General features: G+C 42.9%; 1 protein-coding gene across 1 annotated transcript in view; it reads right to left on the reverse strand.

The window, feature by feature from the left end:
* The window catches only part of adgrb3 (adhesion G protein-coupled receptor B3), a 1,095,571-nt gene that overhangs the window by 339,283 nt on the left and 729,839 nt on the right, over window positions 1-26,449 (reverse strand). Inside the window, exons 11-12 of the mRNA XM_068020141.1 lie at window positions 25,792-25,860; window positions 21,976-22,084 (exon numbers count right to left, since the gene is read on the reverse strand). Coding sequence (XP_067876242.1) covers window positions 21,976-22,084; window positions 25,792-25,860 — 178 coding nt within the window. The remainder of the gene's footprint in view (window positions 1-21,975; window positions 22,085-25,791; window positions 25,861-26,449) is intronic.

Consider the following 26,449-nt stretch of genomic DNA (forward strand, 5'->3'; position numbering starts at 1 on the left):
TCCAAGTTACTGACCTGGGACGTACATTACACCTCACCTATCAGATATGAACATTTCTGGGCCACATCTTATCGATAAAAGTATCAAAATTGATCAAAGGAAACCAGTCATTTCTTCTAACCTTTAATTGACCTGAAGATATGCCTTAGAACAATTAATCTCTAATTGACCTCAAAAAGGCACAGAAATTACTCTTCAAGCTTCAAAGTAATATATCAGGAATCATACCTTTGTACCTTAGTATCAGAATTATGAATTACATGGAGTAATGATTCTGTCACGTTATCATAGTGTATCTGTCAGTGTAAATCAGGCAGATTTCCACAAATAATGTCATTTTTTAACCTATACCATATTTACCTCCTACTCAAAGGCTCACTGTTATGTGGAACCTTGTCAAAAATCTAAGTATATAACATTAATGGTGTTTATCCACTTTGAAGTAACCTTGTTGTATCCCAGGAAAGCAAAAATCCACAGCCCTTCTGGCACACTCTCCTCATAACTCCAGTCCCACAGAGGACTGAAAACTTGATCAGAACCTGCTCGTCCCCAACAATTTCTGCTGGGCCTTGTTGGGGGAAGAGGCTTCATTCACACACAAGGTCCCACAAAAACAATGTGATAAATAATCAAATAATCTGTTTTAGTGATGGTGTCTGAGGGATAAATGTAGGCCAGGACAACGCCACTGCTCTTTTCCAAATAGTGCGATGGGGTCTTCTATAAGCAGCCGACAGGGCAAATGGAACCTCAGAATAACATCTCATCCCAAAAATGGCAGCTCCAACAGTCCAGCAAAGCCTCAATATTGCGCTGGTGTCTGCCTACATTATGTCCTCTAGGGAGTTGAATTGGTCTTGGGTCATGTAATGTGGACAATAGTGAATCAGGTATCCTGTTTAACAACCCTTTCAATTTTCTCACCATTGACCTCAATGGAAAAGGAAACCAGGCAAGATCTGAAACATTTATCATTCGTTTTGTGCTGCTGCCCAGGACTTGATCTCCAGAGCAGGGCTTCGAACCCACAACTCCCGATCTCAGAGCGGAGAATGCTACTGCTGAGCCAAGGCTAGGTACCATACACAGTGATCTTCTCTGTTTTGTGGTAAGGCACAGTGCCCAGGTACATGCAGCCAGTTTAACCTGCCCCAGGACTGAGGCAATATTATTCAATGGGCCTCACTTGTAATGGGAGAGTAGGTATGGTGAGCAGATTTATAAAAGATAAAGACAGACATAAAACACAAGTTTTGCAGTAATCTGGGCAAATTATCATTGTACGGAATACACGGAGGGAAAATGATCTTACCTGTTGTCTGCCAGGCAAACAAATACAGATGCAAGTTCTTCAAGTATTAAATAATCATGCACTGAAATTCCAGCGAATTGTTTTGATCTGAATGATCTGTGTTGGGTATTGGTTAGCAGATCATGCCGTAGCTAGCCATTTTATTACCCTGCTGTATAATCTACCCTGTGTTTTTTTTTTCTTGGGATGTGAGCATCACTGGCCAGGCCAGCACTTATTGCCCACCCCTAATTGCCCTTGAGAAGCTGGTGGTGAGCTGCCTCCTTGAACCACTGCAGTCTGTGTGGTGTAGGTACACCTACAGTGCTTTTTTCCTGTAGTGGTTGGATACAACTATATGGCCTTTTAGGTCATTTAAGAGCCAACCACATCTGGAACATTGGCTGCGTTTAATGTGCCCCCCTGAGACAGGCTAGGAGGTGGGAGGACCACTGAATTGCGACAGGAGGCGGGGGACGGAGGGCCTGTTCCCTTCCTGTCACAAAACGATTAAGTTGGGGGCAGGAAAGGCCAAAGATGGCCTTCCCACCCAGAGGCCAATTGAGCCCCTTAAGTGGGCTATTATTAGCCACTTATGGGCCTCTTTCCACCACCGCTGGAATTAAGCCAGCAGTGGGGGGTGGTGCAGCCTCCTCCATGCTGTAAGGTCGTCCCTGTGGGCTTGCCGGGGGTGGTGTGAGGAGTGGGGGGCTCCTTCGTGGGCACATTGTGGCCCACGAGGTCCCCCAGTCCTTCTCCCCCTGTTCTCAATGCCCACCCCTCCCCCCCACATTGCCAGGGCCTGCTGGACTGGCCCTGGCAACCCCGTCTCACTTACCTTCTCTCCAGGTCTCGAGCATTGGGCCAGCTCCCAGGCCTCCTGTAGTACCAACAGTGGCCAGCACACCTGGTGATGCTGCCGATACGACTGAACTGCCGGTCTTCTGATTGGTGGCAGCGCTTGGAAGCGAGATCCCCGACTTTTAAAGGGACAGGGATCCCAGTGCCGGGCACTTAAGTGCCTGAACAACGTAGAATCGTGCCGGGTTGGGGCAAGGGGCTCCAAAAAGCCAAGGCAGAGTTCCTACTGCCTTTTCGGCTCGGCACTGGGAGCCCCCTGCTAGCGTAACCAAATCCAGTCCCACCTGTAGCCAGACTGGGTAAGGACAGCAGATTTCCTCCCCTGATGGTTTTTAATGACAATCCAGTCGTTTGATGATAATTATTACAGAGACTAGCATTTTATTTCAGATTTATTAATTGAATTTAAATTCCCTCAGCTGGCTTGCGAGATTGAAACTCATGCCTCCGGAGCATTACTCCAGGACTCTGGAATACCAGTCCAGTTAAATTATCACTATGCTACCGTTCCCCTTATGGCACGAACTCCTTCATTTGCTGACATCACCCTCATTATTGTACATTTGTTAGGTAAAATTATTTTTTAGTAAATTATAACAATATATGAATAAACTTGTCAAAAGCTGTGAGGGAAAACTTGTGATAGAAACCATGGATATTTGTAATTGCAGTTACTGCAGTCATATTCAACTTATTTACAAAGATACACAGCACAATTACTTCGGTGTCTACCCAGTCGATGTTTAATTTACTCTGTTGGTTTCTAGATTTCTAAAGTGGTCCATTACTTGCAAATGACATGGCGTGCTCTCTCTCAAGTTATGTGATTTAGCTACAAGGTAATTTAGCTAGAGAAAGAGATTTGGGCATGGCAATGAGAGTTTGATTTTAAGCCAAGTGCCGTGCAGTACAACTGTAGTCTTACTTCTGTCGTATTAGTATGTGTTAGCTTGGTTGGTAGCACTCTTGCATCTGAGTTGGAAGGTTGTGGATTCAAATCCCATTCCAGAGAATTGAGCAGGTAATCTAGGCTGTTACTCCAGTGTGGTACTGATGGAGTGCTGTGTTGTCAGTGGGCTTGCTGAAATGTTAAATTGAGGCCCTGTTTGCTGGATCCAAAGGATCCCATTTGGTATTTGCAGCGGAGCTCTCCCCTGGTTTCCTGGGCAATGTTTATCCCTGAACCAATGCTATTAAACAGATTACCCCTGGCCATTTGTCTCTTTGCTATTTGTGGGAGCTTTGCACTGCCTCAACTTAAGCTGCTGTGTTTCCCTACACATTATGAATCCGAGTCACAGCAGTGAGATTAGCAATGTGCACTGGGTGGCACAATGGCGCAGTGGTTAGCACCGCAGCCTCACAGCTCCAGGGACCTGGGTTCGATTCTGGGTATTGCCTGTGTGGAGTTTGCAAGTTCTCCCTGTGTCTGTTGGGGGAGAAAGGGCCAGCGTTGGTGGAAGTCTCCATGTTGTATGAAGGGTCTGACAGACATTCCTGCAGAGGGAATTGCAATAGAATGCATCAGAAAGTGCTAAAATTGACTTTGATGTGCTGGAGTTAATTACAGTGCTTTGATTAAACGAGGTACGACTCATCATATATTAACGTAGATGAAAAGGGGAGCACTCTATAAGGGCACAGCAAGACAGTCTTCAGCATGTTCAAAAAGGTATCGGGGCACTGGCCATATTGGTTTTAAATATTATCATTGAAGCTAAGTTGACTGCCTCTCTTGAGGTTATAGAAGATGAGTGCCAGCTATCAAAGTGTCATTAGATTCAATAATGTGGTGAAAGCAACAGTGTGAGGCGATAAAATTAATGTACCACATTTTTAAACAGCAATTTTTACAACCACTAGCGGGGAACTGGAATGTAAAAAGTAGGAAAGTCTATTGTAAAGGTGAATCCCATTATAAATAAGGACAGCTTTAATGGATTAAGTACAAGGGCTGTGTTTGAACTTAAAATGATCCAGAAATATCAAAAATGTTTATATTACCAATGTACAGTATATAAGCAAATGCAGCATTAGTAATCATTAGTAATATGATTATTTGAGTGCTACACAGGAAGCTTGTAATAAAATGAAAGTCCATGTTAGGAACATATGAATTAGTAGCAGGTGTAGGCCACTCGACCCCTCGAGCCTGCTGCGCCATTCAATAAGTTCATGGCTGAACTGATTACTCCACATTTCCACCTACCCCCGATAACCTTCCACCCCTTTGTTTAACAAGAATCTATCTACCTCTGCCTTAAAAATATTCAAAGACTCTGCTTCCACTGTCTTTTGAGGAAGAGTTATGTTATGAAAGGGAGTGCAGCAGTATAAATAAGAAGCGAGTTAAAGGATGGAAAATGCAGTCATGGTTAATGGATGTGTTTTGCCTGAAGTCATATAAATAGTGGCATCCCTCAGGGGGTCAGTGTTTGGCTTTAGTAGGAGACACAAGATCAAACATGGCAGACAGAGCACAGATAGGGAGTGTGAAGCTACACTGTCAGCAACTTCAGGGTAATAGTGACAGGTTAGCAGTATGGGCATGTGAATGTCAGCTGAAATTAATGTATAGAAATGATAGATAATATACTTTGGGAGGAAAACAAGGTAAGGAAATATAAACGCAGAAGTGACACTTTGAAAGCAGGAGGGGTGCAGAAAGAGTTAGGTGTTCAGCTACACCAGTCTTTAAAAGTGAGAGGACAAGCTGAAAAAGATGTTAAAAAGCATATCATAGAATGATACAGCACAGAAAGAGACCATTCAGCCCATTGTGCATGTGCCATCTTTTTGGTAGAACTATCCAATTAATCCCATCGCTATGCAAATTCTTCCCTTTCAAGTATTCATCCAATTCTCCTTTGAATGTGGTCCCACTGCCTTTTCATGGAGTGTATTCCTGACCATGACAACTTGCTGTGTCAAAAAATCTTCCCTCATTTACCCTCTGGTTTCTAGCCATCACCTTAAATCTGTGTCCTTTGGTTACTGACCTTCTGCCACTGGAAACAGTTTCGCCTTATTTACTCTATCAATGCTATTCATTATTTTGAACACCTCTATGAAATCTTAACCTTCTCTGCTTTAAAGAGAATAACCAAAGCTTCTCCAGCCTTTCCACATAACTGAAGTCCCTCATCCCAGGTACCATTCTCATAAATCTCCTGCATCCTCTTTGTTGCTTCATCCCCTTTAAAATTGCACCATTTAGTTTATGTTGCCTTTCCTCATTCTTCCTGCCAAAATAGATCACTTCACACTTCTCTGTTAAATGTCACCTGCCATATGTCTTCCCATTTCACCAGTCTGTCCATGTCCTCCTGAAATCTGTTAATATGGTCCTCATTGTTTAATATATTTCCAAATTATCTGCCAACATTGAAATTATGCCCTGTATACACATGTCCAGGTCATTAATACATATCAAAAAGAACAGTGGTGCAAATACCGATTGTGGAGCAACACTACTGAATACTTCCCTCCTGTCTGGAAAACTGTTCACCACTACCCTCTGCTTTCTGTGCCTTAACCAATTTCATATCTGCACTGCCACCATATCTTTAATTCCATGGGCTTTAATTTTGCGAATAAGTCTATGATGTGGTACTTTGTGAAATACCTTTTGAAAGTCCATACACACGTTAACCGCACTACCCTCATCAACCTTCTCCATTACTTCATCAAAGAAATCCATCAAGTTAATCAAATACAATTTACTTTTAACAAATCTGTGCTGACTTTCTTTTATTAGCCAATATTTATTTCAAATATCAATCAAGTTAATTCTGGATTATTGACTCGAAAAGTTTCCACACCACCAACAGTATGCTGACTGGTTGTTGTGTTTATCCCTCTCGCCTTAAACAGGAGTGTAACATTTGTAATCCTCCAGTTGTCTGGCATTACCACTATATCAAAGGAGGATTGGACAGTTGTAGTTAGAACCTACACAATTTCCAACCTCACTTCCTTCAGTAACCTAGGATGCATCCAATCCGCACCAAGTGACTTTTCTACTTTGAGGACTGCTGATCTTTTAAGTACCTTTGCTTTATCTATTTTTATCCTGAATAGGATAAAAGATATTGGTACTACCTGCTCCTTTGCTGCGATCTTGACAACATCATCTTCTCATTTAGTATCTCAGCCATGCCGCCTGCCTCCAAAAGATCATCTTTTTGGTCTCCAATCAGCCCATCCATCCTTGACTAACCTTTTACAACTTGTATGTTGATAAATGAATTTAGGTTGCCTTTGATGTTAGTGGCTAATCTATTCTCATATTCTCTCTTTGCCCCTCATATTCCCTTTTTTAGATTTCATTTTTAATTTCTGTATTCATCTTGCTTCTCTACTGTACTATGGACGTGGCAATTGTCATATGCCTGCTTTTTCTGTATAATTTTCATCAATATTTTGTCTTCCAGGAAGTTCTAGCTTTGGATGCTCCTAATTTTCATAAATAGGGGCACAGAGTATGAAAGTAAAGAGGTAATGCTACACTTCTATAAATCACTGCTTTGGCCACAGTTCGGATATTGGACAGTTCGGGATGCTTTACCTTTGAAAGGATGTCAAGGCTAAGGAGATGTTGCTGAAGAGATTTACAAAGATGATCCTGGAGAAAAGAAGCTATAGTTATGAGTAGAGATAAGAGAAACTGAGGCTGTTCTCAATAGAACAAGAGGGAAATAAAGGGCAGGTCTAATAGAGGTGCTAATATTGCATGAGACTTTAATAAGGTAAAGGTGTAAAATAAAACTATCTCTGCTGGTGAATGAGTTGGGAACTACAGGGCAGTAATATAAAATCGGCAAAAGTTAGAGGGGAGAGGTTAGGGAAAATTCTTTTAAGCAGATGGTTGTTAGGACATTGTATTTCCTATTGGGAGCAGAATCCATCATATTCGTTAAAAAGGAAATGGGTATTTATTGGAAAAAGAAAGGTATGGTGAAAGCACAGGGGAATGGGACTGTATGCTCTTCCAGAAAGCTGGCACAAGTTTGACAGGTCAATGGGGCGCTTTCTGTACTGTAAAGTTCTAAGTGCTGAATTTTTGCAATTGAGGCAGGTGGGCGGCACAGTGGCGCAGTGGTTAGTACTGCAGCCTCACAGCTCCAGCGACCCGGGTTCAATTCTGGGTACTGCCTGTGTGGAGTTTGCAAGTTCTCCCTGTGTCTGCGTGGGTTTTCTCCGGGTGCTTCCGGTTTCCTCCCACAAACCAAAAGACTTGCAGGTTGGTAGGTAAATTGGCCATTATAAATTGCCCCTAGTATAGGTAGGTGGTAGGGAAATATAGGGACAGGTGGGGCTGTGGTAAGAATATGGGATTAGTGCAGGATTAGTATAAATGGTGGTTGATGGTCGGCACAGACTCGGTGGGCCGAAGGGCCTGTTTCAGTGCTGTATCTCTAAACTAAACTAAAGAAACAGGAGCAAGGTTTGTTTTTGGGTCAGAAGCCTGCCTCCAGTGGGAAACTGATTAAATTTAAGATTTTCAAGTGGGTGAGCCCTTATTTGGCATGGAGATGGGTTCCCTGTCTAATTAAGGGCTGTGGGTGGGTTCTCAAAGCTGGCTGGCCAATCAGAAGCCTTCCAGCTTCACAGATGCACCCAGCTGCAGTACAAGGGAAGTAAATTTGGGCGGGGGGGTGGGGAGAGTGAGGCACTTTTACAAGATGTCTTAACAGCTTTAATTAAAAAAAACACCAAAAGCAGCCAGGTCAGCACTGTTGGGGCTGTGGGGGGGGGGGGGGGAGGTGTTGAGGGGGATGGGAAACCTCTCTACTGATGGCCTTTGGCTGTACCCCAGCCCAGGCAGGCAGGAAGGGCCTGTAGGCCTGCCAGCAGCACTGGTACCCCAGCCTGCCGCTGGGCGCCCGCCACCAGGCAGTTGATCTGCCCCCTGTTGCATCAGGAAACTGGAGGCCAACTGGAAAATCACAGTTGGCCTCCTTAACTTACCTTTAACAGAGCTTTTAATAAGCCTAATTGCCTGCCCACCTCATGGCGGGGGGAGGGGGGTGCAGGGGGTGGCCTTCCCAGCTTCCCAGGCCCTGTACTCACCTCCCCCAAAATGGCCAGTGCCAGGAATGGCATCCTGAAACTGACACCAGTATTTTCGGCCACACCCCCCCCACTTTCGTTCCCCACCTCGGGGTGGGGGGGGCCCAAAAATTCAGTCCTATCACTCTAGGGTCGGCACAACATCGTGGGCCGAAGGGCCTGTACTGTGCTGTACTGTTCTATGTTCTATGTTCTATCATTCTAGTGAGAAGGGAATTTGTAATGAAAAAAAAAATGATAGATTCAGGAAGAAAGAAAGCATTTCTTCACTGAGGCAATGGTTGGCATTGAGAATAGTTCAATGAGATTGCAAGTGCAAATGATTTAGTTCTTTCCAAATCAAAGCGTCAGAGATGGGGTGGGGGTGCTGGGGCGAGAGAATGGTGTGGAGATCCAAGCCTTTCGTCTCTTCCAGCCTTGCAATTTTCGATGTTTTTATATAATGGGCCTCATGCAAAATAAAAATGTTCTCCAACAGCATATTCAGCAGGCAAACCATTGAGGATCTAATGTTCTGAAATTTGAACGTGCAAGACACTGTTGTGGACCAGTATCTTGAAAGAGGGAACAAGAATGATTACAAATAACTAACAGCACAGTAACAGGCCATTCACCCCAACTGGTTTCTGCTGGTGTTTATGCTACATACGAGCCTCCTCCCACCCCTCTTCATCTAACTCTACCAGAATATCCTTCTATTCCGATCTTCTTCATGTGCTGATTTGGTTTCCCTTAAATGTATCTGTGCTATTTGCCTCAACTACTCCATGTGCTGGCGGGTTCTACATTCTAACCCCACTCACTGGATAAAGAAGTTTCTCCTGAATTGTTATTGGACTTACTAGACTCACTGGAGCTGGCTGTATGAAAGTATCAACAACTGGTTTGGAAACATAGCAGGTAGAATCAAATATATATTAATATCATTAATAAGGGTTACTGAATTGCCCAGTTTTGTTAAAGTATACAGAACGATCCAGAAATGCAAGAAAGGATGGGCCATCGTTCAAAGAGATATATAGAGCACAGGCACGAGGCAGATGAGGGTGAGTGCTCCTGCAGAAACTCGCCCGGTTTGTTCTGAAGCACTGATGCCTCCATTTTAAGCCCTTAAAGTCATGAAAATTTCAAAGTCCTATCCTGCCATTACTTGAACTGCATCCACAATTTTGGCATGAAGAGCAGGCACAGTACCATGAAAGCACCAAATTGTCTAGGAAGCATTTTATTGTTGTGGTCACAATTAACAAAGGCTCTTTGATCACAAGGAATTCACTGGAACTCGCTGCCATCGAGGGTGGTGGAAGCGAAAACGATCAATGATTTCAAAAGGAAATTGGATGGGTACTTGAAAGAAATAAACTTGCATGTGCTACGGGGATGGAATAGGGCAAAGGGACTGGTAGGATTGTGCTACAGAGAGCCGAATGGCCTCCTTCGGTGCCGTTATGACTCTACGCGAAGGGCTTGCTGATGTTCATATTCAAAACACACTAAAGAGCACAATTAACACAGAAAAACAGGGCCTTCAAAATATACAGTTTCCATTTTATACTCAGTGGTTCATGTCACAGGCTTCTTTATTTAGTCCACTGACCTTACTGGTAAAACTTGGCAAACTATTCAACAGATAAAGGACTGTTCATGAACAGCTGAACGAGTTGAGTTAAAAAAAAAAGGGTCCTTGTGAAAAATGCTCCATTTCTGTTCCATGTATAGAAATAGGGGCAGATTTTACAATCCACACTCCCAGTGCAGATCTGCGCTTTCTGGGAATACACACTGGGAAATCAGGCATGCGGATCCCTCAAGAATTTCTGTTCATTGGACGAAAGCACTTTACTTACTTGTGCAACCACAATATGCAGTGACAAGAGTTTATTTATGTACCCACAGAATATTAGGCTGGATCAGACTGGACAGGCAACAGTGAGTTATCGACGCACGCCACTATTAATGTGCAGATTAGCCAGCAAGTTCCGGAGTTCAAGAAATCTGTCGTGAGTTCGAATCTCCAGAACTTGCTGGTCGATTTATGCCGCTCCACAAATAAACGACATCTCGCTCTTAGCTTTCCGATTATGTTTGGGAATTAGCTGGATTTGCAAATTAATTGCCCATTAAACCCGCTGCTGAAAGTTAAGGCGGGTGATTAAGAATGGAGGTAGTTTTTAACAAGGTGGTAATTAGCAATGCAATGTCATTCAACTTCCAGAAATGGAGCAATTTAAACTCTCATTCCTGCATGTAATAAATCCTTCTTAGAGATTTAAAACATTTAACATTTTTAATTATATTTTCTTACTTTCCTTTCTGTCTCTTTTCTTTCTCTCTCTTAATCCTGTCTTTCCCTCAATTTATTTCCTTATTCTGTACCTGATTTGACTCTAATCCACCCTATTTTTTTCTCCATTCTTCCTCTTTCTTTCTCAATCCTTAACTCTCATTGGCCCCGTCATTTACTAAGGTCCCAGATGCCCCATTGCCCTTGACACTTCCAGTGACTTACAGGGAAAAAACATTTGGAGCTTAAGGGTGCAGAAAAAGATCTAACTAACTGCATGCTCCAGAAAGATCTGGCCCATTATGTTCATGCACTTACTTCTGTAAATATGAATGGACAAATTTGTGCTCTCATATATCTACCTGCAGTTACTAGAGAGCATACTGCTTATTGCTTTTTATTTCTGTTCAATTTTTTAACTGTCATCAATCCCTAAGGAGATTCAGCAGTTAGTTTAGACAAGACATTATACCTAGTACCTTACAATACAGCAATCAGGGCCTTAAGCAATCAAACTTAAAATTGAGTTGGGATACAGATCAGCCAAAAACTAATTGAATAGTGGGACAGGCTCAAGGGGCTGGATGACCTATACTTTGTGGTATAGGAAATTTGTTCCTATACTTTGTTGAATTCTTCTGCACTCCTCCAATTATGAACTCTTGAGCATCCTAACTGCAATTGTTTCACCATTGGTGGTTATGGCTTCAGTTGCCTAGGCTAGTTCTGGAGTTCCCTCCCTAAACCTCTCTGACTCTCAACATCTCTCTCCTCATTTAAGATGCTCTTTAAAACCAACATCTTGGACCAAACTTTGGTTTAACGTCTCATCCAAAAGGTGGCACCTTTGACAATGCAGCACTCCCTCAGTACTGCATTGGAGTGTCAGCCTTGATTTTTTGTGCTCAAGTCCTGGAGTAGAACTTGAATCCAAACACCTTTCAACTCAGAGGTGAGAGTGCTACCAACTGAGGCATGGCTGGTACTTAAGGTGCTGTATAAATGCAAGTTTTTGTTGCTTTCATGTTGGCTCCACAAATTTCCTTTTCTTGCTCCTTGTTCAGTATCTGATTAGCTCCTGGTGTGGGTATCTGTATTTAATGTGAATCTCTCCAGCTGGCAGCCAGCAGTGCAAGCTGTTTTCTTTTTATCTGGCTTCTAATCAAAGGAGCTCCAAATGTCACAATGCTCACCAGACTAAGACAGACAATTCAGCACAGCAGACAAAATAAAGCCAATTTAGGAATGATGGAGAAAAGGGTGGGTAGGCAGGAGTAGGGTAATTAGGCCCTTGACAACAACCCAATGCTGTGTTGAGCAGATTGAACACAAAGATCAATAGTATAAATTGTCATACAGGCCCAGAGCTGCAGTTAATACAAAGCCTCTTTTCATGGTTTCTGTCACCAGTGCTCCCAGTTTTAGTACTAGTTCTAGTCAGGATTTGGTATCTGGACAAGTCTAAGGCACTGCGTATTTTGAGCAACTCCACTCCATCAGCATGTGGTGTTCTTCCAATTTAGGCTGACACGTGTCCGTTGAAATGTGCTGGCATTAACTAAATTAAATGTGATTGACTCAAGCTTGGCTCCACTCTTTAGAGAGATAAATATTAATCAACAGCATTGCCAAGATGTCCTGCTTCCAGCAGAGGCAGAGTGAAAGTAATTGTATGCTCTTTGAGCACCCAGTGAAAATAACAAGAAATATGTGAATTAAATTGACATATAATTTTATACAGTTGCTTCTGCAAGCCTTAAGTTATTGTTTTAAGAGGAAATAATGTAAAGATGGAGGGTGACTATACCTTTGACTGAGGAACTGCTATAAACTAAGGAAAGTAAGAACTTGCATTTATATAGCACCTTTCATGACCTCAGGATGTCCCAAAGCAATTTACATTCAATTAAGTAATTTTTTGCAAGTGTACATATGAACATACGAATTAAGTGCAGGAGTAGGCCACACAGCTGAACAGATTACTCCACATTTCCACCTACCCTTGATAACCTTCCACCAACCCCTTTGCTTATCAAGAATCTATCTACCTCTGCCTTAAAATATTTAAAGACTCTGCTTCCACTGTCTTTTGAGGAAGAGAGTTCCAAAGACCCACAATCCTCTGAGAGAAAAAAATTCGCCTCATCTCTGTCTTAAATGGGCAGTGACCCCTAGTTCTAGATTCTCCCACAAGGGGAAACATCCTTTCCACATCCACCCTGTCAAGACCCCTCAGGATCTTATATGTTTCAATCAAGTCACCTCTTACTCCTCTAAATTCCAATGGATACAAGCCTAAACCTAACCTGTCTAATCTTTCCTCATAAGACAGCCTGCCCATTCCAGGTATTAGTCTAGTAAACCTTCTCTGTACTGCCTCCAACGCATTTACGTCCTTCTTTAAATAAGGAGACCAGTACCAGATGCGGTCTCACAAATGCCCTGTACAGCTGAAGCATAATCTCTGTACTTTTGTAGTTAATTCCCCTCGCAATAAACAATAGCATTCTATTAGCTTTCTTAATTATGTGCTGTACCTGCATACTAACCTTTTGCGATTCATGCACTAGGACACCCAGATCCTTCTGCATTTCAGAGCTCCTGCAATCTCTCACCATTTAGATAATATGCTTCTTGTTTATTCTTCCTGTCAAAGTGGACAATTTCACACTTTCCCACATTATGGTCCATTTGCCTGATCTTTGGCCACTCACTTAACCAATCTATATCCCTTTGTAGCCTCCATATATCCTCTTCACAAGTTACTTTCCTACCTATCTTTGAATCATCAGCAAATTTAGCAACCATACCTTTGGTCCCTTCATCTAAGTCATTTATATAAATTGCAAGAAGTTGAGACCCCAGCATAAATCCCTGTGGCACACCACTTGTTACATCTTGCCAACCAGAAAATGACCTATTTATGCCTACTCTGTTTCCTGTTAGCTAACCAATCTTCTATCCATGCCAATATGTTACTCCCTACACCATGAGCTTTTATTTTCTGCAATAACCTTTGATGTGGCACCTTATCAAATGCCTTCTGGAAATCTAAGTACAATACATCCACTGGTTCCCCTTTATCCGCAGCACATGTAACTCCCTCAAAGAACTCCAATAAATTGGTTAAACATGATTTCCCTTTCACAAAACCATGTTGACTCTGCCTAATTACCTTGATTTTTTTCTAAATGCCCTGCTATACCGTCTTTAATAATAGTTTCTGTTACTGGTGTAATGTCAGAACTACAGCTGCAGCAAGCTCCCACATACAACAATTGATAACGACCAGATAATCTGTTTATGTGATGTTTATTGAGGGATAAATATTGGCCAGGACACTGGGGATAACACCTCTTCTTCAAAATAGTGCCATGGGATCTTTTATGTCCACCTAAGAGGGCAGATAGGGCCTCAGTTTAATATCCCAGATGAAAGATGGCACCTCTGATAGTGCAGCACTCCCTCAGTACTGCCACCACCAGAAGGAGCAAGGCTCTAATTGGACATTTTCCACATTCCCTTACCTTTGTTCCATATAGTCAGGCCCGAAAGAAAGAGATTTTAAAGCCCATACTGCAACAACTGCTGTGTACTCCCAACTCCAAGACTCTGAAGGTTAAGAAGTGGATGAGTGGGCTCTTATCTTAGAGGTTAACTTACAAAGTGGTGCAATCTGCGATATCTCCCTAATCCATTTATTGACTTTGTTCCAGGGTGCAAAAGGACATATAAAATGGGGCTTCATTAGATTGAGACCTCAGAATAAATGCAGCACTCCAAGCAGGGAGCTGTACTCAAAAGGAACACTGTCTGGAGAATCATGGCCTCAATTCTATAGGATTCTTATCAACCCACTTTCCCTTTGAGAATGGCTCCCTGCTAGAAGCACAGAATTTTCCCTATAACCTACGTAGCTTAAGATAACTCACCACCTCCCGGGGCCTCATAGCAACTTACCTATCAATAACCTATATAAGACATCCTCTACTTCCAAGACCCTTGGGCTACTAATCAATCTGCTGTATGAAACACCTTTCCACTTTTCCACAAGTTAGTTGAACATGATTTTTCCTTAAGAAATCCATGTTGGCTTTCTTTAATAACCCCGCATTCGTCCATATGATTATTGATTTTGTCCCAAGTTATTTTATCAAATGTTTCCCCACCACTGAAGTTAAACTGACTGGCCTGTAGCTCGTGGGCTTATCTTTACACCCTTTTTTGAACAAGGGTGTAAAGTTTGCAATTCTCCAGTCCCCTGGCACCACCCCAGAGTCTAAGGAAGACTAAAAAGTTATGGCCAGTGCCTCTACGATTTCCACCCTCACTTCCCTCAGTATCCTTGGATGCATCTCAGCATTCTTCATTAAGATGGAGAGTGAAAGAGTTGATTCCGAGACTAGCGTCCTGAATCTAAATAAAGGAGAATATGAAGGTATGAGGTGCGAGTTGGCTATCATAGATTGGGGAACATTACTTAAAGTGGATAGGCAATAGCTAGCATTTAAAGAGCGCATGGATGAATTACAACAATTGTTCATTCCTGTCTGGCACAAAAATAAAACAGGAAGGGTGGCTTAACTGTGGCTTACAAAAGAAATTAGGGATAGTATTAGGAGAAATATAGAATGGCCAGAACAAGCAGCAAACCTGAGGATTGGGAGCAGTTTAGAATTCAGCAAAGGAGGACAAAGGGATTGATTAAGAAGGGGAAAATAGAGTATGAGAGTAAGCTTGCAGAGAACATAAAAATTGACTGTAAACGCTTCTATAGATATGTGAAGAGAAAAAGATTAGTGAAGACAAATGTGGGTCCCTTACAGTCAGAAACGGGGGAATTTATAATGGGGAACAAAGAAATGACAGACCAATTAAATACATACCTTGGTTCTGTCTTCACAAAGGACACAAATTACCTCCCAGAAATATTGGGGAACATAGGATCTAGTAAGAAGGAGGAACTGTATGAAATCAGTATTAGTAGAGAAATGGTGTTCGGCAAATTGATGGGATTGAAGGCCGATAAATCCCCAGGGCCTGATAATTTACATCCCAGATTACCTAAGGAAGTGGCCCTAGAAATAGTAGATGCATTGTTTACCCTACCTTTTTTAAAATTCTTTCATAGGTTGTGGGCATCACTGGCAAGGCCATAATTTGTTGCCCATCCCTAATTGCCCTTGATAACTGAGTGGCTTGCTGGGCAATTTCAGAGGGCAGTTAAGAGTCAGCCACATTGCTGTGGATCTGGAGTCACATGTAGGCCAGACCAGGTAAGGATGGCAGATTTCCTTCCCTAAAGGACATTAGTGAACCAGATGGGTTTTTACGACAATTGATGATAGTTTCATGGCACCATTACTGAGACTAGCTTTCTATTCCAGATTATTATTAATTAATTGAATTTAAATTCCACCAGCTGCTATTTGAACCCATGTGCCCAGGGCCTTAGCTCAGTTCTCCAGATAACTAGTCCAGTGACATTATGGCTATGCCACAATCTCCCTGTATGCCAACTTTTCCCTTTGAGGGAACCTACCTTGACTGTGCTTGAACTATCTCTTCTTTGAAGGTAGCCCATTGTTCAGCTACTGTTTTTCCTGCCACCTTTGACTCCAATTTATTCACCCCAACTCCGTTCTTACTCAATTGAAGTTGGTTTTCCCCCAGTTAATTATTCTTACTCTGGATTGTTCTTTATTTTTTTCCATAGTCAGCCTAAACCTTATGATACAATGATCACTATCCCCTAAATGTTCTCCTACTGACACTTGATCCAGTCGGCCCACCTCATTCCTAAGAACCAGGTCTAGCAGTGCCTCCTTTCTCATTGGACTAGAAACCTATTGCTTTTGAAAATTTTCCTGAACGCACTCTAGGAACTCTTGATCATCACTGCCCTTTACATTACTACTATTCCAATTTATGTGTGGATAATTGAAGTCCCCCATTATAACTACCGTATAATTTCTATGCAAATTTGTTCCTCTACATCCTTCCCACTAGTTGATGGCCTATAGACAACATGGAGCAATGTCACTGCACCTTTTTTGTTCCTTAGCTCTAACAAATTGATTCTGTCCTCAACTCCTCTGAGACATTCTTTTTCTCCAGTACTGCAATGCTCTCCTTAATCAATAGCGCTACCCCTCCCCCTTTTTTCCTTCCCTACCTTTCCTAAACACCTTGTATCCAGGAATACTCAATACCAGTAAAGTGCTTTGAGATGTCCTGAGATTGTGAGAGGTGCTAAATAATCTTTAATCAAGGTACTTTTTCAGCTCACAGTAGTGCTGATTTCAATTTGGTCCCTGCGTGCAGGGCAAGAGTGGGAGGGTAGGCCCGCTTTTCCATTGTGGCACTTGGAGAAGTTCTCCTGCTGCATTTGATCCACTAAGAAACCAAAACTAAGAGAAATGTTACTACAATTAAATGTTCCTGCTCCTCTTCTGTCCTCACTCCTGCTTTCTGCCAGCATTCACAGGCTGCTCTGGCACTCTAGCATGACCCACAAGTAAAAATAGTACAGGGGTCCTAACTGCTTCAAAGGAGCCCGACTATTGCATGATAATGAGGTCCTCATCTGCCTGTGGTGAGCACATCCAATGTCTCCTGAAACTGCCGGTGCTCCTTCAGCACTGTAACAATTCTGAGATTCTGTGGGGAGGTAAAATGGCAACGGGCGGGACCGTGGCGTGAATGCAAAGGTACGGATGTGCTAGAGATTATCAGAAGTGCAACTCTGACCTCTGTATCACTGTGTGAGAAGTTATGGGAAACCTACAGTCCACCATGAGATGAGGGGCAACTCGACAACCATCTCAGAACCCCCCGAGGGATGAAGGTCCATAGTGAAGACACAGTTATACAGATTTCCTTGTCTGACAGTGGGGTTTCCAGTCCCAGCTTTGGAGATACTAGGGAATCAGCTCAAGAGCCCTTGATGGTGGGATTCACACCACTAAATGCTGACTATGGTTCCTGACTATGTACAAGGGATAGCCAGCAGCTGAGACATGACAGTTACATGTGTAACTGCTTCCACTACATTAATGCGTCTATCAATCAGCAGGTTTCAGTACTGATTCTGGAAAGAGATTGATTTGGGACTGACTGTACCTGTACATTGAGCTAAAGGGTATTATTCCTGCATGACCACACCCTTCCAAATCTCTGTAATCTCCTCCAGTCCTACAACCCTCTGAGATCTTTACACTCCTCCAATTCTGGCCTCTTGCACATCCTCGATCTTAGTCGCTCCAGCTGCCAAGGCCCTAAGCTCTGCAATTCCCTCCCCCTCACTACATCTCTCTCCTCCTTCAAGATGCTCCTTAAAATCTACCCCTTTGGCCAAGCATTTGGTCATCTTCCCTAATATCTTCCTAAGTAGCTCAGTGTCAAATTTTGTTTTGCTAGTTGCTCCTGTGAAGCACCTTGGGACATTTCATTAGGCTAATGGTGCTATATAAATGCAAATTGTTGTTAAGAAATGTGATGCATCTTTCTTTATGAAAACTCATGGGAGCATCTTGGGCAGCTAATCTACTCTGAATCTTGCCAGGTGGGTTTGGTTGTTTGGGAATTAGTTGCTGCATCATCTCCTCATAAATGAAAACAGGCTGCAATAAAGAACATTGGCCTCACCTTTGGGCTGTAGAGCATAAAGGGATTTTATGTGATAACAGTGTGCATCTACTGCCAAGCTACCTACACTTTGCTTTTGAATGCAGTAAGTCTTGCTCCCATTATTAAGCCAAGTCATCCAGGAAGCAATTAGTTACATTATTTGAATTTATAGCTTCAATAAGAAGCGAATCTATGCATCTTATTACACTAGTAATGATAATGGGAGAAGATGCTGATGAAACAGAAAATGTACCTGATATAAGGAGGCATGAAATGGGAAAATGTTACTTGGTCCATTGAGTTTACCTCTTTCACAGGCCACTTGTGCTTCACCCTATCAAGGACTTTATTGCTTAATCAGCTGAGGGTAAGATCTGGAGAAACACTCACTGATCCCCGAAGACAAACCTCCAGAAAATGTATCCACCTTTGGCACCTCTACTACCGATACCTGGTCCACGACCTCCCACAGACACCATTCCCAAGATGTATCCCCTCCCATATCTCCCCGGTAGCAACAGAATCACATGACGGTAATATTGAATAAGAAGAAAATAATGGGCGAAAAGGACGTGACCAATTTCTGATCTGCATTCCAAAAATTTAACCCATTGCGTCAGTTGGTGGGTTCGATTAGCTTAGACTATACATGAAACCGAATCGGCAACCAGAACTTCAAGGTCCTATGTCTTCTAGGACTGTGTTAGGCTGCTCCTCACCACTCTGAATCTTTCTATTCCATTCCCCACCAAATATTACCTTGCTCCTTTTTAAAGGAATTTATTCATAATTCACTGCAATAGCTATCTGCATTATTGTCAGCCAGCTGATTAAAAAAACCAACGCTGATTTTTTTTTTTTGAGAGGCAGACCTACTTTTCCAAATCAAAAGGAGCTGTCAACAGGCAACAGGTCATTTTCTCAAAGGAAAATAATCAAAGGCTCAATATTTAGGGGAGGGCTGGGACGGAGCAAGGTGGGTGTGGGTCGGGGAATGGAGCACGTGGGAGGCTTGTAGCGGCAGGGGAACTTGGAAAATGATAATGGCGGTGATGACATGTGGTGTGGAACAGCATTACACAGGTCCGGAAGACATAGGATCTTGAAGTTCTTGTTGCTGCACACCTTCCCTTTCCAGTGCTGTAACGGTATGTTTGAGCAATATTGCCACCCACCTCTTCTTTCTCCTTAACTATTCCTCCTGGGAAGCGATGTAAAAAGGCACCAGGGGTTATGGAGGGTATGCCAGAGCTTAGGGCTTAGGCAGCTGAAGGCACTGCAGTTAATGGCAGAAAGATTAACATTTGGGATGCTCAGGAAATTAGAGGAGCATAGATATTTCGGAGGGTTGGAGGAAATTACAGAGCTAGGGAGAAGCAGGGCCATGGAGGGATTTGAAAACAAGGATGAGAATTTTAAAATCGAGATGTTGCCAGACGGTGAGGCAATGTAGGTCAGTGAGCACCAGGATAATGGATGATAGAGACTTGGTGCGAGTTAGGATATGAGTCACCATGACAGTTCCGGGGAAACGACCAGGACAGAGCTGGGGGATGGAGAATAAAGTACTCAGAGATACCAGTGAAAAAGCTGAAGTAATAAGGTCAAAAACAGGATTGTCACGCAGGCAACAGGGAACCCCTGGGGAAGGATTGGTTAACACATTCCGACAAACAATCTGAGCCCTGAAATTCTTAGGATTCATCCAGTCTCTAGTCCTGAAGTGGGATCTCCACCATTTTATGTGGGGTGGTTCCACCAATCTCCCACTGGAGTTATGACAGGAGGCCAGGGAAATTCCACGAGCCTATGAGCCCACGCTCCCGGTTCAAGCATCACATCCCCTGTGTGTGGATCAGGAATTTGGACATGAAGGCCAGTGGGCCCTTTAGGATTTTCCCCGTCTAATTTAATGGATGGGAAATTCAGTGGGAGTTGCTAAACTCTGTGTCTGATTGGCATCCCTGGCACGTGAGGTTCAGCACCAGAAGCAGGATGTCGGAAAAGTTACTGTCATCACTTTTCACCTCTGGGAATAAGCTTAGAATCAGTTCAAATCAAAGGGACAAAAAAACTCCTCTGGTGGGAAATTGAGTTTGACTCACTTACAGTATAGGAATGTCCACAGCCCAACTTAAATTGGCATCTCACTTCGGGGCGAGAAATAGAAAACATTTTCATTGGAAACTATTGCAGCAATGAGAAGAGGCTCTTTGATTCTCAATGAGGAATGCTCATGAACATCAAAGCACAAAGTTGTGTAAAAGAGTTCCACCCTGTGCACTACCACATACCTGAGTTAGCAGTTCTTAGAATCATATCATAGAATCATAGGACTGGATTTTACCTTCGGCAGACGGAAATTCACCACTGATGTAAAAGTCGGTGGTGAACCCGCTTCCGCGTAGCCTGGGGATCCGACCTGCATTTTACAAGTCCCCGGGCTTTAACTGTCCCGAGGCGGGACTTCCACCTGTCTGAGGAAGAAGGTCCCGCCTCAGTGAGCTGCCAGCCAATCAGTGGACCGGGAATGGTGGCCACTGCTGGGACTGTAGCCCAGCCGACACCATGAAGTCAGGAGTGAAGATAAGTTGGGCATGCCTCACCAGGGGGATCAGTCATGTCCTGGTGAGGCTAGGGTGGTCATTTGGGAGGAGGAGGGGCGTCTTGGATCCTGGGGGTGGTTTGGGAGGCGGGGGCAGCCCTTAATCGGGCACCCCGTGCCTGACTGCCATAGGACCCCCCCCCCCTCCCCCCCCACCACCGGCGCGTGGAAATGCTGGCAGCTATCGCTAGGCGACCTTTCACGTCCCCAGCACGTTCACTTGCCATGGGTATAATACCCATGGAGGCGGGCGAGGGCCCTTAACTGGCCATTAAGTGGCCACTTAAGGGCCTTCATTGGCCTTGGGCGGGCGGGCCATTTCCTCACCTCGCCCAACCACCGTAAAGTTGGCCGGAGGCTGAAGTGGTGTGGGAAGGCCTCCCAGAGCCTCCCTCTCAATTTTACGCCACCCCCACCCCACCATCCGACCCACTGGGGCAGCGTAAAATTCAGCCTATACGGTGGAAAATGAGACAATTCAGTCCATCGTACCTTTGCCGGGTCTCTGAAAGAGCTATCCAATTAGTCCTATTCCCCTGCACCTTTCCCCATGGCCCTGCAAATTTTTCCTTTTTAAGTATGTAACCAATTCCCTTTCGAAAGTTACTGTTGAATGTTTTCCTTTCAGGCAATGCATTCCAGATCTCAGCAACCTGCTGTGCGTAAAATATTTCTCCTCATTTCACCTCTGGTTCTTTTGCCAATTACCTTAAATCGGTGTCCTCTGGTTAATGACTCTCCTGTCAGTGGAAACAGTTTCTCCTTATTTACTCTATCAAAATCCCCCATAATTTTGAACTTATCTATTAAATTTCCCCTTAACCTTCTTTGTCCTAGGAAGAACAATCCCAGCTTTTCTAGTCTCTCCACATGGCATAATCTCTTGATCCCAAACTAAGAAGATCTATCATTTCCCAACACTGTATTCCTGTATTTATTAAGTATAAAGGGATAACAGGAACAAAGCAAGTCTAAAAGTGACACATCAGAGAGAGGCGATTAAGCAAGGAAGAGAGGCCAGACCAACAGAGACAGACCTCACTGCAAACCAGTGTTAATCAAGTTTGCCGAACAACATTTGCCCCACTTCCAATCAATACTTCACTCAGCTGTTTGGTAATAACACATAGTTGCTCCTAATGCTCAGTTCCATCCATGTGAAAATATGCCATAGCAGAGGGGCTAACCATCAGCAAACACCAAACAAAAGGTTTTCTATATCTCACCCACCTAGGTTTCCAGTCATTAAGTAGGAGTTGTGAAAGTCCATCATTCCCATGCCGACGACATGTATGAAATCTTCAATAATTTGCATTAACTCCACTGAACCAGGATAGACCTGTGTAAAAAGGAAAAAAAAAACACCACTTTCACTCATTCCAAGCTAATGTACAAATTGATTTATTCCATTCACAATTGATGCAATGCCTGCATTGAACAGGAACAGACCTAATTTTGCACAAATTGTAGACTTTTGGTTTTTCAAGCAGAGCAAGTCAGAGTGGGTAGGGATGTGAGCTGATCTGCGAGGATACTATTGATATTTTACTTTGGGTAATGTAGTCAATGCCAACGACATGATTTGAGAAAATCTCGTTTGATCATTGCACATCGACCTGCTGAGTGCTAACCTGCACCAGCTCACGTATCTAAAGCTGATATAATGATTCCTTTTTCTGCAGTCTTTATCTATTTTGTCTCCCCCTCATGGCTACATATAGTGACACCAATATTCCCAGCCAGATTGGAAATGATTGGGTAATTCTCCTGTCAATCACACCTGCTGTAAGTGACTGGGATTATCCTCCACTCACTATATTTTTCTGGAGAAATAATCCCTGCTTTTATCAGGAGATGCTGCTGTAGTTTCAGTCATGAGATCCGTTTGCTGTAGCTCATAGATACTCATTTCAAATAACCTCTGTAGAGCGTTTGCAGCAGTTTGTAGCGACTCTTAAAATAGACTCTGTAGACTGTTTGCAATAGCTTGCAGCAACTCTTTTAAAATAGACTCTGTAGACTGTTTGCAATAGCTTGCAGCAACTCTTTTAAAATAGACTCGATAGACTGTTTGCAGTAGTTTGTAGAGACTCTTTTAAAATATAATCTGTTTGCTGAGTAAATAGCCTGTTTCAATAGACTCCGTTTGTTGTTTGTAAGTAGATTTTTTTTGCTGTTAAATAAACTGCTTGCTGTGAGTCCTGTCATAAATTCTACCCCACCTTTAACTCATTCGCTGACACAGGGTGTAAATAGACACTCGACCACATCAAATAACACTGGTGATCTGGCTTTGCTTGAGGCAACCACACTCCAAACTTGCTGGGTGGGGTTTATCAGGTGAGTTGATATTCCACCAAACCTAGGACTCGTCCTCACCAGGCCATAGACATTGCAGCACCATGTAATCCATAATTAATTGAGCTTCAGCAATTCAGCATCATCAACTAGTTTAAACTAACTGAGAGCCACACCAGTTTGTTATGAGTATAATGTGTTGAAATGTTAGCCTGCGTGCTGACTAAAGTGGATGGAGGTATTGCCTGGGTTAGATGTTGGGACTTAACTTTTTATTTTCAATATATTTTCAAAGAATTGCAATGAAAGATTCCCCCTGTGGAAATTTACTTTCATATATTCTCAACTCATTGCCCTATTTAGTGTAGTTTTAGTGCTCTTTAAGGGCTTTTTTGTATTTTATGTATCTGGTGACATATCAGCAATATCAACATATCAGCCAGAGGCAGACAGGAGCATAAGAAAATGAATAGGCCATTCAGCCCCTCAAGCTTATTCTACCACTCAATTAGATCATGGCTGATCTGTATCTCATTTATCCACCTTTGCTCCCTATTCCTTATTATCCTTACCTAATAAAATCTGTCAGTCTCAGTTTTGTAAAATCCAGCATCCACAGTCCAATACCCTTTCTATGAAATGTTCCTTGCTGATTTCACCTCTGAAAGACTTGGCATTAATTGTAACATTGTGCCCCCTTGTTCTAGGCTCTTCCACCAGAGGAAATAGTTTCTCTCTACCTACTCTATTGAATCAATTTGTCATTTTAAACACTTCGATTAAATCAGCCCTCGACCTTCTAAACTTGTGGAAATACAAGCCAAGTTTTTGCAACTTGTCTTCATCACTTAACTCTTCAAGCCCTCATATAATTCTGGAGAATCTGTGCTGAAGGAATGGTGCCCAGAGCCGAATGTAATACTCCACTGGTACCCAACTAATGCTTTGCTGAATTGGAGCATCACTTCCTTTCCTTTGTATTCCAATCCCTTGTGGGATAAAGGCCAACATTCCATTAGCCTTTTTGATTACTCTTTGGGACTGTAAAATAGCTTTTAGGGATTGGTGTACCTTTTTATTCTGCTGTTCTCCCCCTTGGAGTGCCTTCTACTCTGCAGTTTTGGTTAGCATTCTGGCTGTCCATGCCATAGCCTTTTTCCTTATCTTAGCAATTACGTCATCCCCCATAGGTAACAATTACACCATGGCCAAATTCTGCAGGACCTCCTTCCCTGCCTCCACTAGATTGCCCTTACCCCCTTGACTCTCAGTCACATACTCCACCTTTTATACCTGTATTGCTGTACGTGGTAGATCTCTGTTCTGGTGTAAACTATCCAGGTATTCCTCCCCCTCAGAGAATCAAGGACAATGATGCTGAGCCGAAATGACTCAAGAGATAAACATTTCCCACAGGTGTGGTCATCTGGGACAGTTCCATTGCCCGGACATTCCCACATTCTGCAGTCCTGACACAATGTTTGTGTTGCGGTTATCTCTTCTTTCCTTTTTATTGATTGTACAACCATTATTTATTTATTTATCTCCAGAGCTAACTGGAAATATGAAGTTTTGATTCTCAGATGGAGTTAATTTTATTTCTTGCAGCTATGTTTTAATGCACAGTTCAGTTTAATTAGCCTATTTCTTCCCCTTGCTGATGGCAGATTTTATTTATTTCATTTTTACTGCTTATGTAAAGCTGCTATTTAGATGTCTGCCCTTGGCTCTTATTAATTCATTTGTATTTTTTATGCTTAGTAGCTGTTTAATCGACCATATAGTTATGAGTTAAAAGAAGAGTACAGAACTAATGGGGGCACCCATGGGATCAATGGAATACTGGGATTACCCTCTTCCCAATATCAGGGGTGTAAGACCAATGCTGTATCTGATCCCATCAGTTTCCCAATGGGCAAGTTAGGTTAAAATGATCCTCCCTTATCCCCTCTGTTCCCAATTCCAACTCTCACCAAATTCCCTTTTTTTAAAGCCCTCACTCTGTTCCCACCTCACTCCATAGCCAATGATGTGCCATGACCGACAATTGCTGGGGAATGGTGTGCCATCAAGCAAGCCAGTCTTTCCCACTATCGCCACCATGCTCCAACACCCTTGGTTTGGATAGTCCACTCAGTATTTAAACTCTTGCATCCAAGTAACTACTCCCTCTGCAAGATAGCTTTGCACTAACCTGTGGAACTAACGCTGAGTGTCAATGATCCAACTTACTTTAGCTTGCGATATCTAAGTGAACTCCTAACGAATCAATGCATAATTTGCATTTCAATAAGTCTTTTCTGCAAACAAGGGTAAAATCATCCATTGTACTCTCCAGTGACATAGCTCAGATTCACCTGACCTCCTTCGAACTTGGGCTCAGTGAGATCATGTCCCCTCACCCCCCCACCCCAAGGTGTATAATTTATGTGCAATCTCTTAGACTGCAGGTTTGAACTCTAGCCTGATGCTCTATGTACTTTGTGCTCTGTGAAGTGGTCTGTCAGTATCTTGTGATGGTTACCAATTAAAATGCACCTGGCAGGAAGTAAAACCTTTGCACAGATATTTGTGTGTATTTCCCCTGGCTCCACCTCAACTTCAGTGACAGATTTCACCTGCACACTGGAACTGTCTCCCTAGACCCATCTTCAAAATCCTGATTCATGTCTAACGTGTTCATTTTTAGCTCTTCTGGTTAAGTGCTTGGGAATCGTTTCATCAATAAATGCAAGTTATAAGTTATACCTGTTGTGCATCTTCCCACTTCTCCCTGTTTTCCTCTTCAAGAAGGTTGCTGATGATTTGAAAGAAATTCTGTGGAGAAATGGTATGACTCATAGAGTAACTGTTGAAATAAATTAGATCTTTGGAAAACTAGCACACACGTTCAAAATCAAAAATTGTGGCTACTTTAACTATTAAAGATAGTCTTTATCAAAAACCAATTGGAACTGAAAAATGGATCATAATTCATCTTTCTAACACTTCAGACCTGACATCTAGTTTATGAATGACAAGTTGCAGAGTGATGAGTTTAAGGGCAAATCACTCAGTAATTCCACATTTACAAAGTGCATTGCACTTCACTTTGTACTGTGTTGAGAGGTATTAATGACATGTGTGTAGGAATGCTTCATTTTCAGCTCTGACAAGTAAATAACCAAGTGCACCAAAATTTTAAGGGGCTGAAAATTTGGTCCAACCCTTTTAAGGAGAGAGTAGTCCAGCGAGGTGGGCCGTGACTTTGTGCAGCCATTGACGCCACCCACAACACCCCCGCCACCAATCCCAAATCCCACCACAATGAGGTACATAAACATTACAGAGGTACTGTGCTGTCTTCAGAAGGCCCAAAATGGAGCCCGTACCTGCTCTTAGCTGCCTAGGAGCACCTTCCCCCACC

The sequence above is a fragment of the Heterodontus francisci genome, chromosome 3 (assembly GCF_036365525.1).
Source record: "Heterodontus francisci isolate sHetFra1 chromosome 3, sHetFra1.hap1, whole genome shotgun sequence".
Taxonomy (NCBI): Eukaryota; Metazoa; Chordata; class Chondrichthyes; order Heterodontiformes; family Heterodontidae; genus Heterodontus; species Heterodontus francisci.